The following is a 12462-nucleotide window of genomic DNA, read 5'->3' as shown; positions in this document are numbered from 1 at the left end:
AGTGTGGGCATTTTTTTGTGATCAATAAGGTTTCACTAGAGAGAGTCATGGATGCAACTTTTGCAACCCTGAATGCCAGTGCTAATCTAGTCACTAAGGGAATTGGATCTAGAAACAGAACTTCTTCTGGGTTCTGGGGTGAGAACACAAGGGGAAGTTTTAACATGAGATTTTGTAGTGTTCAATCACGCAAGAGTTTAAAAGCTACTACTTTCAAGCCTGGCTTTGCACAAGCTGTTTATTCACCAGACGTGAACAAAGAGCCACTGGTAATAATAATAACTACGTGCAAAACATTTTCTGATTTGTGTGTATGTGGGAATTGGATTTGCTGCATTCACGCAGTCTCAAATCTGGACCAGTAAATGAAGATCGGAAAGTTCATATTTTGTATGTTTATTTTAAGTCTAACCTATGAGTTAAAATTTGTTTTGTTCGATTTTCATGAGAAGACTGCGTGAAAAAGTGTCTAAATTCCGACCGCAGGAAATCTGTGTATGTGTGTGTCTATATATATAATGTATCAAATGATTATAGTCTTTTGTGAAAAATAAGAACTAAAACTATAGATTATTAGATCATATTTGAAAGGTTAAAATTATACAAGAAACGTATCAAGTGAGTCACTTCTTAGTATGAGAAATAAGAACTATAAATATATATTATTAAATCATATTTGAATAAGAAGAATGATCATGTAATCATTAACTAATTTTTAATCTTGAGTATAATTAATTATATGATCTAGATTTATTGAAAAGTTTTCACTGCCACGAATGTGTGTACATATAGAGAAAAACTAGGACCATTGTTGTGTGGTCATGTATGCTTAATTTGTTGCTTAGTTTTGTTGGTCCTTTTGGATGCTAAATCGTAATGCTGCATTTGTATTTTGATTTCAGGTATTCCATGGACCCATTTTTCAGAATCCAAAAGCAAACCCAGAAAATGTAGCTGCTATCATATTGGGTGGAGGGGCTGGAACTCGACTCTTTCCTCTTACTAGCACAAGAGCTAAGCAAGCGGTATGGTTTATCAATATATATGATTTTCTTTTGAGGTTTGATTTGATTACTATAAATAGTATGAGAGGTTTGTTTTAAATTTTGAGTAAATGCTAACCGAGGACAATTGGTGGGTGTTATGGGGGTTCTAGTGACTGCATTTCCTTCATGCAGGGTTATTAATACTTTCATCATGTTTGCAGGTTCCAATTGCAGGGTGTTACAGACTCATAGATATTCCTATGAGCAATTGCATCAACAGTGGCATCAGAAAAGTGTACGTTTTAACACAGTTCAACTCTTTCTCCCTCAATGGCCACTTGTCTCGCACTTACAATTTTGGAAATGGCGTGAACTTTGGAGGTGGTTTTGTGGAGGTAAGTTATTGATTGGTAGTATTTCAGGAAAGAGTGAGATTTTACTATCTTCTAGGAAATGATTTTTATAAACTAGTTTGAAGAAATTTTATCAGTGAGACTATGTCACTGATCAAAAGGTGGCATAATTTACATGAAACAGGTCTTGGCTGCTACTAAAACTCCTGGAGAATCTGGGAACAAATGGTTCCAAGGGACAGCTGATGCAGTGAGACGATTTATCTGGGTTTTTGAGGTAGGCATTTTGAATGCTACATACATATATGCTAAAATTACCTGCCTAGTACCATGAAATGAATTTGTGTGGATTACCATGCAGGATGCCAAGAACAAGGATATTGAGAACATATTGATAATTTCTGGTGATCATCTTTGCCGGATGGACTATATGAAGCTTCTGGAGGTACAACTAAGATAATTTCTCACATAAGATTACATCATGTATTATATGTAGTTGATGAGGACTGTGCTCGCAAAAACATATTGGGACTAATATCTCATCATGTATCATGTACAACTAAGATAATTTCTAAAACTAATACTAATTGAAGAGGACTGTGCTTGCAGAAACATATTGGGACAAATGCTGATATCACAGTTTCATGTGTGCCTATGGATGAAAGGTATATATATCTATATGCTAAAGAGAAAATTGTATATGCATTGCCATTATCAAAGAGTTTCAAGCTGTCAACCAAGTAGAAATCATTTAACCTCATGTCTTTTACTAACAATAAACTTTATTTTCGTTATATTGCTGTTGAAGTTGATCAATGTTAGTTATCTGGCAGCCGTGCATCAGACTACGAGCTAATGAAAATTGATAGAAAGGGACAGATTACCCAGTTTGTAGAAAAACCAGAAGGATCAGATTTGCAGGCAATGGTATATTTGTAGTCTCTTAACTCTAACATTTCACACCCCTTTATCTCAATAAATGTGGATTGTGAAGAGCTAATTAATTGATCCCTTTAATAACTGCAGCATGTTGATACCACTCTCCTAGGCTTAACTGCAGAAGAAGCACAGACATATCCTTACATTGCACCCATGGGTGTTTCTGTATTCAGAACTGAGACCCTGCTGAAACTGTTAAGATGGAGCTGTCCTTCTTGCAATGACTTTGGATCTGAAATTATCCCATCTGCTTTGAGGGACCACAAAGTCCAAGTGAGAGGGAATCCCAACCATGGATTTGAATGTTATTATGCTAATGAAATTAAATTCCTTTCTGTTCTTGATGTTTTTTGTTTCTATTTGTATTTTTCAGGCATATATGTTCAGGGACTACTGGAAAGATATTGGAACTATCAAGTCCTTCTTTGAAGCCAATCTGGAACTAACAAAACAGGTTTGTTTAACTATCCAGCAAATTACCTCTACATTTAATTCTTAATTTGAAAGTTTGTTTCAGCCAATTTGGTTTCTCTAGTGCAGCTGGTTAACCAAGAATGAAAGTTAATCATAACTCAATTTAAAAACAATTGGACTCTTTCACTGTTTAGAAGACTTGAAGTAGTATTGAGCCCAAGTTTGTGTTGTTAATCTTGATAATAACGGATTTGATAAGATTTGGAAATTACAATGGTATTATTACATTTTTTTCCCCATAATGAACAGTATAGTACATATACTGATCACATACTTTATTATTTGCAGTCTCCAAATTTTGAATTCTATGATCAAGAGACGCCTTTCTTCACTTCTCCAAGATTCCTACCACCCACTAAAGCAATAAAGTGCAAGGTAAGACACAAAGCTTTCACTGGTTTTCCTTGTTGATTTTGTACCGCAGATGGATGCTTGAACTTGGTTTTTGCAGATCATGGATGCAATTATTTCTCATGGTTGCTTCTTGAGTGAGAGTAGAGTTCAACATTCTATTGTTGGTGTGCGCTCACGTTTAGAGTCCGGTTCAGAGCTTCAGGTAAGCTTGATACATTTTGTATTTTGCACTCCTACGTTTGGACATATTATAGCCAGCATGTATTTCCAGCTCCTTGAGTTGTAACCTTTTCAATTCTATTTTAGCACAATTGTGACAAATGTTCTTATAGGCTTTGCTATACAGGATACCATGATGATGGGTGCTGACTACTATCAAACTGATTCTGAAATTGCAACTCTTCTGGAAGAAGGAAAGGTTCCAATAGGTGTTGGAGAGAATACTAGAATCAGGTGCCATGATGTCTCTTAATGAAACCTTTCAGATTATAAGTTCATCATTTCTATATTCTAGAAGAACAAAAATAGTTCCAAGTTATACTCACAATTACATATCACAAGCTATAACTTCTGTTGGAAAAATAATGTAAAATACATTAATGTATCTTGACTTAAACATTAGGAATAGTTGGTTCATGACATGTTTTAGAATCTCTATGATCAAATTTGATCCTTGCCTCATTCTTCTGATAAAAAAAAGTTTAATTTTAGCACAAGAAAGTGAGCTCATGCATTGTAACTCAAGTTTCGGGGATAGTAAATCACTTGGCCTTCATTTCTAATCTCTGCTAATTTCCCACTCCACTGTTTTGAAGGAATTGTATTATCGACAAGAATGCCAGGATAGGAAGAAATGTGATTATAGCCAATACTGATGTAAGTGCTGCTTCAAAAACTTCACTGTTGAAACTGCTAAAAACAGTTTCTGGTTCGTGGTATTTTACTATCCAGCAATTCATGTCTTTGCTTATTTAAATATGATGACTTCTCAGGGGGTTCAAGAAGCAGACAGGCCTGCGGAAGGATTCTACATTAGGTCCGGCATCGTAGTTGTAGTGAAGAATGCAACAATTGAAGATGGAACAGTCATTTGAAGGAGCTATTGGCAGAAACTACAGTATAACGAGTTTTTTTTATTCTAATTAGTTTGCTGATATATAAGTTTTTTTGCTGATATATAAGTGTAATGATAAATAATTTCTGTTGGTTTGTTTCAATGTAACAACTCTTAGTTTCGGAATAAATAATTTCTGTTGGTTTGTTTCAATCAGAGATCCTTTATATGCTGATGATAATTATGTTTGTTTTGGAAAAAATCTTGAGACAAGGTTTGTAAGCTTAGGGAGGTGTGTGTACTTTCAAGGAGAAACCAAAAAATTATTGTGATTTCCAAGAGCATGTAATCCTGGTTAATCTAAACATGTGACACCTAATTAAGTTTTATTAACTCTTTGTTGAAAAATTCGACTACATATCATGTGCTCTTTAGTTCCTTGCGGGCTTCCTTCATCCAAAAGCCTTCTGAGCCACTTAGTATGTTTAGTTCCTAAGGATTCGTGATGGTGGCGTGTGACCATTTTGGTCCCCATTAGTCTCCAAATGACTTATAATTAATTAAGTGTTATTAATTCTTTCTTATAAATTGAAAATTTTGAATATGTGTCACTAGATTGATCATAAACATAAACACATGATCATTAACTATATAATGATTTGTTTGTACAAAAGTACATGGGTCAGCTAAAAATATGTTTGACAAAACATTTCACTTAATTTTTAATTTTTTTACTAATCGAAAAGTTTGTAAGTAAACAAATTATTTTTAGTAACTCTTATCATTTTGTGAGACACTATTTAAAGTAATATTTTGTGAAACATTAATTAAAGTAATATTTTTTAAATTGCAAACTTCTAATTTTATATATATTCTTTTTCCTTGAATATTTATTATATTTTCTTTTTAATCTTTTTATTTAAGGTCAAATTTTATTATTTATATAATTTTATATTTTTCAGCTATTTAAACAAATAAGTACGATGTTAATTTTAGCCCAACATATTCTAAGCATCATGGGCATTCCATGCCCAAATAATGTCTAACATTAAAGGGCATTTCATTAATAAGACAACGTAATACAAGGCTATGGACGTGTACTATTCTTCTGTCCTCTTTTGGAATACTATAACTCATCTTATGGTGGGTAACCACATTCGGAAGATATCTCCATTCACAAATAATGTTACAAAGTCTTCAAGACTTGTCTAAGTTTTTTCTTTCATAGTTTGATTAATTAGCACCACCACCCTGCCATCGTGGGATTCTAACATCCCTTGCTTTGTTCCACTTCTTAGAATTTTTCACTCTGGGAAACATCTTCATCCGGATTCTGTTTAGCTTTTGAGACTCTTGAGCAATCAAAGTAGCAGTGGAGCAACTCTCATCTAATGGCACTTCATAACCATCTCGAAAAGAATCCATTCCTTCAGCTAGAAGTTGCCAAAACAAGCCACCAACAGCTGCCCCGCTATCACTTGCTGATGAATAGATTGCAGAATAGACCAAGTTGAAAAATTGGTCCCTTAATGTTGAGTCTTCAGTACTGATATTTTTTGTTGCTACTCCAAACTCCGCAAACAGAACTGGCTTCTGAATGTTCTGTGAATCTTGTATGTGATCATTGAGCCAACGAACCAAAAATAAGATTTGGTCTTCATTACTTGAACCTGGAAGCCTGCTCATGGAAGGAAAATCAATCCAGCATTACCATGAAGTAGAAAACCTTGTCCCAAAATAAGAAATTAGTTTTTATTTCTATGCTGTAAATTTATATTGTCAACAAATAAAAAATTATTGTTGGTGTGACTTTTATGATATAAATGTCAAAAAAAACTTATATATATTAGTTTTTGATTGAAGGACACTAAAAATTAACTTATCATACATGACAATTTTTAATTTGACGATAGTACAAAGCTAGACCTTAGTGCATCCTCCTTTTACTCAATTAAGAATTCTAACAATTTTAAGGACGTTAATTTGTTTCAAAGTTATAAAATTGTATTCATGAGAAATAATTTCTAGAAATGTTATGCCTAGAAATAGCATTCTCGTAAATATGTTTGGTTGCCATTAGGAATTTTAGAAAATAAAATAAAATTTATTTAATTAAAAAATAAAAGTAAAATAAGAAATGTGAAAAAAAAAAAAGAGGAATGAATAATTATTATAGAGAATAACTACTACTACTACTCTCATGAAAATCGAAGATACCCACCTCTAAGCATCGAAATAAGAAATAATAAAAATATGTGTATTTCATATTTCTTGAAATCTTCTGGTAATATTTTCAAAAAATTTATAGCAAAGAAGAGAATGTCATATTCCCAAGTCCACATTCTCAATAATCTTCTTTGATATATTGAAACAAAGGTCTTGTAAGATATTTATAATATTTATAAATAGAATGTATATAAATGCATGTTTTTCTTGTTTTATTATTTAAAATATGGCATAAGTATGGCCTAAGAAAAATGGTGCATGAAATATTTTTTATCCTTGTGAAGTTTTTATAAAGAATAGAAGGAAAAATCCACACCATTGATCAGGGTATGAATGAACTGTGGCAAAGTCAATGCCAGGGATTTGGTTGTTTGTAATGAAATCTGTTCCTACGTGGAAGCTGGGATTAGACTCTTGTTTGGACAGCCCATAGAAGCCCTCCAGACCAGCTTCTAGCAAATGGTTTCCATCTATGGATTTCAAATAAGATGCCATCTCAGTAATCCAAGCCTGTCAAAAGGGGGAAATTAAACTCAATTATCTCTTGTAATGTTTGAAAACAAAATTATATATATCTTGAAAACTTAATTGCAAACCTAACACAGACCAAAAGTCGCAAAGATATCTATGCTCACTCGTAACTCGTAATAAGTGGTTCATTTTTCTAAAGTTTTTTTTACCCTCTTATTCTTCCGTACCAAAGGTAAATGTGTCAACAAATGATCTTAAATATTTAGGTAGATTCATAAAAATGGCATCATAATTCATAAATATAGTTACCAAAAAAAGTAATTCATAAATATATAATTGAACAGCCGAATAATAGTTACCTGAACCGTGTTTCCTGATTGATCTGAAGGGCATCTAATTTCATTCATGAGTTCCCAAGCCATTATAGTTGGATCATCTTTGTAAACGATCCCCGTGAAGTTATTACGTCTTGTAAGTACACTCTATCAAAACACAAATTGAAAACTCCAATGTTAGGCCACTTATATGTCTTTTTCGCTGGAAAATCGTTGGTCCAAAAATGTTGTCACGAGGAGTAATAAAAAGGACTACAAAGCCCGTGCTGAAATTATTTTTCTATAGTATTTGATTGGTCGTACTTAATTAAATGCACTTTACTCATCTAAGAACTGCTCGATAACTGAATGCACATGTTGAACATTAAGGCAGTGAAATTGCAAGAGTGTATAAGTAACAACATTCTTTTAAACAAGTCTAAGTCTCTATAATACGGTTCATTAATTCTTGGCAGGTCACATTGAAAATGAATTTCTTAGCGGATTTTAGTAAATTAAGAAACTGTATCTTTAGAAATCAAGAAACTATATTTCAGGAATGGGAGATTTGTATCAGATATTGTAGATATGTGATTAGCCGTAATTATGCAAATTAGGTAGTTGTAATCCTGTATATATTTCATTACTTTGAGTAATAGCGCAAATTCATAACGATACCTCCCCAGCGCAAATTTATAACATTTCCATAATAAGAATAACATGTCATAATATATAAAAAGGTTATATATTTATTCCCACAATATTCTTATATAATATTATTATTTTTTCTTTATCACATCATTTATTTTCTCCCGTTTATACTTTTCATTTTCTTTTCCTATTTCATTCATATTTGAAAAACAAATTGTACAATATTGAAGTAAGAATGTGATTTCTCATATTAAAATCCAAAAATTGTGGCTGGATAATATTAATGAAAATAAGGAAAACAAAATAACTAAATTAACAAAGTAGTAGCTACTAAGGAAGCGGTTACCTTGACGTGATTTTTGTAGTATCCCTTCACTATAGGGTTAGTGAAGAAATCATCTTCAGAATCTATGGTCTGGCCCTCACTTCTTGCCCAGTCCACATATTGTTTCTTTCCTCCAAAGTTATCATAGTTATTCACCAAACTCAACACAAGCTTGGTCCCATATCTCCTGGCTTCTGATATTACAAAGTCCAGCCCCTTTCATTATCAAAGTAACAGCCAAAATATAATTATTACCACTGCAAAAAGTGTATACACCAATTATATACATAGCAAGCATGCTTTTAATTAGGAGAAGAACTAATGCTAGTAAAATAATAATCATAAAATAAAACAATCATTACTCTAACTCAATACCAATATCTTCTCTGAAATTCAAACTATACATAGAGATTGCAAAGATGGATGAGATCAAAACTAATCATGAACGGAAATATAAAATTGGCCTAGTGGTGAATTGAGAAGAGAGGGAAGAAGATCATGGGTTTGAATCTTCGCTAACAAACATTAATTAGTAACATTTACCGATAAAAACAAAAACTAACCAGGAACAAGTCTTCATTGTAGAATCCAGGAGAGTATTGTAGGGGCTTGTATCCACCATCACTGAAAGCCCATGTTCTGGCTATGTTAAGTCCATGGTTTGTACCCTTTTGAAACACAGAAGACACTTTGTTTCTCTGAGATGGATCAGAGGCCATATACATCAACCAATATGCATTGTAACCGTTAGCATAGTAGGGGCTCCCATTCAGCATAAGCTGCACCCCTCTTACTTTCACAAAGCCATCATCATGATCATCAGCTTCTACTTGGGGTAATAACAAGATCCCACGTTCTAGTATCATATAGAGAACCAGAAAGACCACAAAGAAACCAAGCTTCATTATTCTGCTTTCAACTCTTCACACTCCCTACCCTGTTAGGACTAGGAATGAAGCTTCTGAATCGCAGTACTGAAGCCTATATATAGAGTCCCACACTGCTTATAATGGCAAGTGCCTGTGTTTAGGAACTATATATAAAGATGATATAATAATTTTTTATTTTTTCTCAAAACTATATATGTGCATTTTTTTAGTTTTGCTTAAGTTGAATAAGATTTTTATTATAACTTTTTTTGTTTTTAAATAATTAATGCGGTTGGAAGATACATGTTTAAGATTATAGTTGAGATCATTTTTATCTATAAGTCATTAACATATTACATATAAGTAAATTTACATCACATTTTAATTTAAGATTCAAATTTATAAATATATTTTTTATTTATATGAAATTTTACTTTTTTATTTTTATTAAATGTGAGTTTTACCTTACACCTTACTTTAACAGATGATACAATTACATGAACATAATCTCTCACTAGTGAATAACGTTGGTGGAAATGGCAAAACATGAAACTCTGAATTGACTTGGTACAACTGATCCTACATGGTAAGATCAAAGATGGTATAATTATCTGTACATAATCTCTCTCATCAGTGAATAATATTGATGGAAATGGCAAAACAATACACTCTAAAATTAACGTGGTTGAGTAGCAAGAAGGAAAGGAGTGAAGGGTAGCTATGTCCAATTTACTGATGGGGTGGGCCTAAGGGATGGCAGTAGAATTGTATAGAACCATAGGCTCATGGGTCACTGTCACTGTCACACTATGTTGTGGGGCCGCAAAATATGTATCATTTTTAAGGTGAGATGAACTATATAAACAGGATCATGGAAGATAAATTAAGGTGTGGTTACTATCATAATTTTTCATGTCCATACAAAATTGTTGTCCCCCGTGATGTGAATTGGACTTTGGGACAAGATTTTAAGGTGGGAAGCAGATGGAATGGAATCATGGACCCATACCCCATTGCCCAAACGAAGCAAGACTGTTAAAGCGTGAGTTTCAAGCTCTGGTGCACATCAATTAATTACTGATTCCAAATACAAAAACTACAAGGGACACTACACTGGCACATCACAAGAAACCACTGTTCAATGAAACTTTTTATAAGAGTAATCATGCATGGATACATCGAGAGTGCATATATTTCACTCACATTCTCTATTTTTATGTATTACTTTTTTTTTTCATTGTTATATCAGTTATTACATTTATAATTTTAAAATTTTCTCTATTCAATCTCTATTTTTCTCAAAATATCTAGTAGTATGATAGCAGGAAGATAATTATTTTATCATTACTCCTATCATTTTATTAAAACTGAAAAATAAACATAACATTAATAAATCCTTACACAATGCATATCCTATTAAATAGGAATTTATAAAAAAATATCAACCAGAGACACAAACTAATATTTTTAAGAAATATAAAATAAAACTAAATGGGTAATATCTAAATCTTTTAGCTTAGTTGGATCTTTCTAGACCCATTCCTATCATAATACATAGATGTCAATGCATTTTTTAAAAAATTTATTATGTTTTAGTCCTTAGATTTTTGAAAATTCATATTTTTAGTTCTTAATTTAAATTTTGATGACCAGTCAAAATTTTTAAACCTTTTATTTTTGTCATTATTTTTAGTCTTTATATTCAAGTAACAACATTGATCAGTAATATGATAATGTTGACAATTTAATTATTTATCATATCATCAAAGAGTTTATCAAAATAATCACATTTTTTTTTAAGTTATGTTGTTAATCTCTCATCAACCAGCTTGATGTTATCAACTAGTATGAATCAATGGAAGATTAAAACAAAGTTTATAAGAAAAAAATTACATTTATCATCTCAAAACTCTTAATAATATAACAAGTTATTGGATTGTCCATGTCATTATTGTATCATTGGATAATGTTATTACTTGATAATAGAAACTATAATGGTAAGGGAAAAAAGTTCAAATATTTGAACCCAAGACAATTTTTTTTAATTAGAAACTAAAAGCAAATTAAAAAAATACTAACCAAAATGATAATCCTTTATTTTATTATGCAGCACAAAATTTGAAATAGTGATTTACTCTCATTTTAATTTTTGGGGAGTGTATTGCATGTGGAGGTACTTATACATTTTATATATTCCCGTTGTCTTAATATTATTTTTTTATAGGTGCATGTCACAATTCACACACACACTGCTTTCATAACTAGTCAAAAAAGCTTCTCTCAAGCATTTCAAAATTACTCTTTTTATCTCTATTTACATGCTTAATCTTTTTAAGTATTTATCTCTTTCTATTTATAATTATCTATTTATTTATAGATTAATTTTAATATGGTTTTTTTTAAAATGTCAATAATTAAAAATATAATATTTATATTAAAATTTATTTATTTATTATAAATTTAATTATTAAAAATAAATATTTATTTTGTAAAATACACATAGTAAAATATTAATTTTTAGATGAATATTTTTTTGACTAAGAGAAATTTAAACATTGAAATGTTACCTTAGAGGAAGAATAATGAAATTAAAACGGTTGGATTTGTGGAAGTTTTTAGGTAGGTTAGGTAGCTTTCTCTTTTTGGATTGGATCGCTATTGTCAAATTGAATTTATAACTTTTATTTGTCACTACAGGAGTCAATTTAGTATTTATTTTATTAAGGATAAAGTGAATCTAATAAAAGAGTTAATTAAGGACGATTTTGTAGATTATCTTCTCCATCAATGAAAGTATGAAACTACTCCCCATGCTAACCTCTAATGTGGTTGTAGATAAAGAAGTGCAATCCATGACCAGGCAGCACAGTGAATAAAGTGGTAGACAATAATGAAATGTCATCGAGGAATCAAAACCTCTCAAGTCTCAACAATATTTGAATACTTCTTCAGTCATAAAGTTAAATGTTTTAAAATTCCAACTAGACTGTTTGATCCAACCAAAGCGTATCATAAATCGATCAATTATGTTTTGGTTTTAATGATTCCTTATATTTGGAGGTTTTGGTCGGTTTCATCTTAAATTCAATATTTTTTTAATGCATTCGGTAAAACAAGTTCTAGTCTCATTGCACAACATATATAACTAAGGTAGTGCTAATCATTTTTAAAAGCAATATAGTAAAACACACAAAGATGACAATCATCTTACCAATATCCACTTAACAGCTAGATAATACAATTTTTAACAACAAAATTAAGAATATTAAATATATAATTATTTAAAAACCTTCACTTTAGAATTTAAATTTATGAAATAATCAATTATATTCTTAATATGATGTCACATTATTACCGCAACAATTATTTCAAATAAATATTGTAGTTAAAAATATTGGTCAAAATATAATTATTGAATTGGTGAAAATACCTCCATTCATTTAATT

The 12462-nt window shown here is 31.3% G+C and overlaps 2 protein-coding genes across 2 annotated transcripts; one reads left to right on the top strand and one right to left on the bottom strand.

The window, feature by feature from the left end:
* The first annotated feature begins 47 nt into the window (after positions 1 to 47).
* On the top strand, positions 48 to 4318 carry LOC114391767 (glucose-1-phosphate adenylyltransferase large subunit 1-like). Its single transcript, XM_028352717.1, has 14 exons — positions 48 to 269; positions 903 to 1025; positions 1208 to 1381; positions 1524 to 1616; positions 1701 to 1784; positions 1949 to 2004; positions 2173 to 2266; positions 2366 to 2551; positions 2652 to 2732; positions 3041 to 3127; positions 3204 to 3308; positions 3453 to 3559; positions 3922 to 3982; positions 4099 to 4318. Exons 1-14 carry the CDS (start codon positions 48 to 50, stop codon positions 4198 to 4200), a joined length of 1575 nt encoding a protein of 524 aa, XP_028208518.1. The 3' UTR covers positions 4201 to 4318.
* Positions 4319 to 5196: 878 nt separating this feature from the next.
* On the bottom strand, positions 5197 to 9143 carry LOC114392815 (mannan endo-1,4-beta-mannosidase 7-like). The gene is made up of 5 exons (XM_028354040.1): positions 8711 to 9143; positions 8169 to 8363; positions 7217 to 7339; positions 6703 to 6896; positions 5197 to 5838 (listed from the first exon to the last, which is right to left on the bottom strand). Exons 1-5 carry the CDS (start codon positions 9050 to 9052, stop codon positions 5394 to 5396), a joined length of 1299 nt encoding a protein of 432 aa, XP_028209841.1. The 5' UTR covers positions 9053 to 9143; the 3' UTR covers positions 5197 to 5393.
* Positions 9144 to 12462: the final 3319 nt, after the last annotated feature.

This window comes from Glycine soja, chromosome 17 (genome assembly GCF_004193775.1).
Source record: "Glycine soja cultivar W05 chromosome 17, ASM419377v2, whole genome shotgun sequence".
Taxonomy (NCBI): Eukaryota; Viridiplantae; Streptophyta; class Magnoliopsida; order Fabales; family Fabaceae; genus Glycine; species Glycine soja.
Note: the sequence above shows the minus strand (reverse complement) of the source record. Positions and strands in the feature narration are given on the sequence as shown.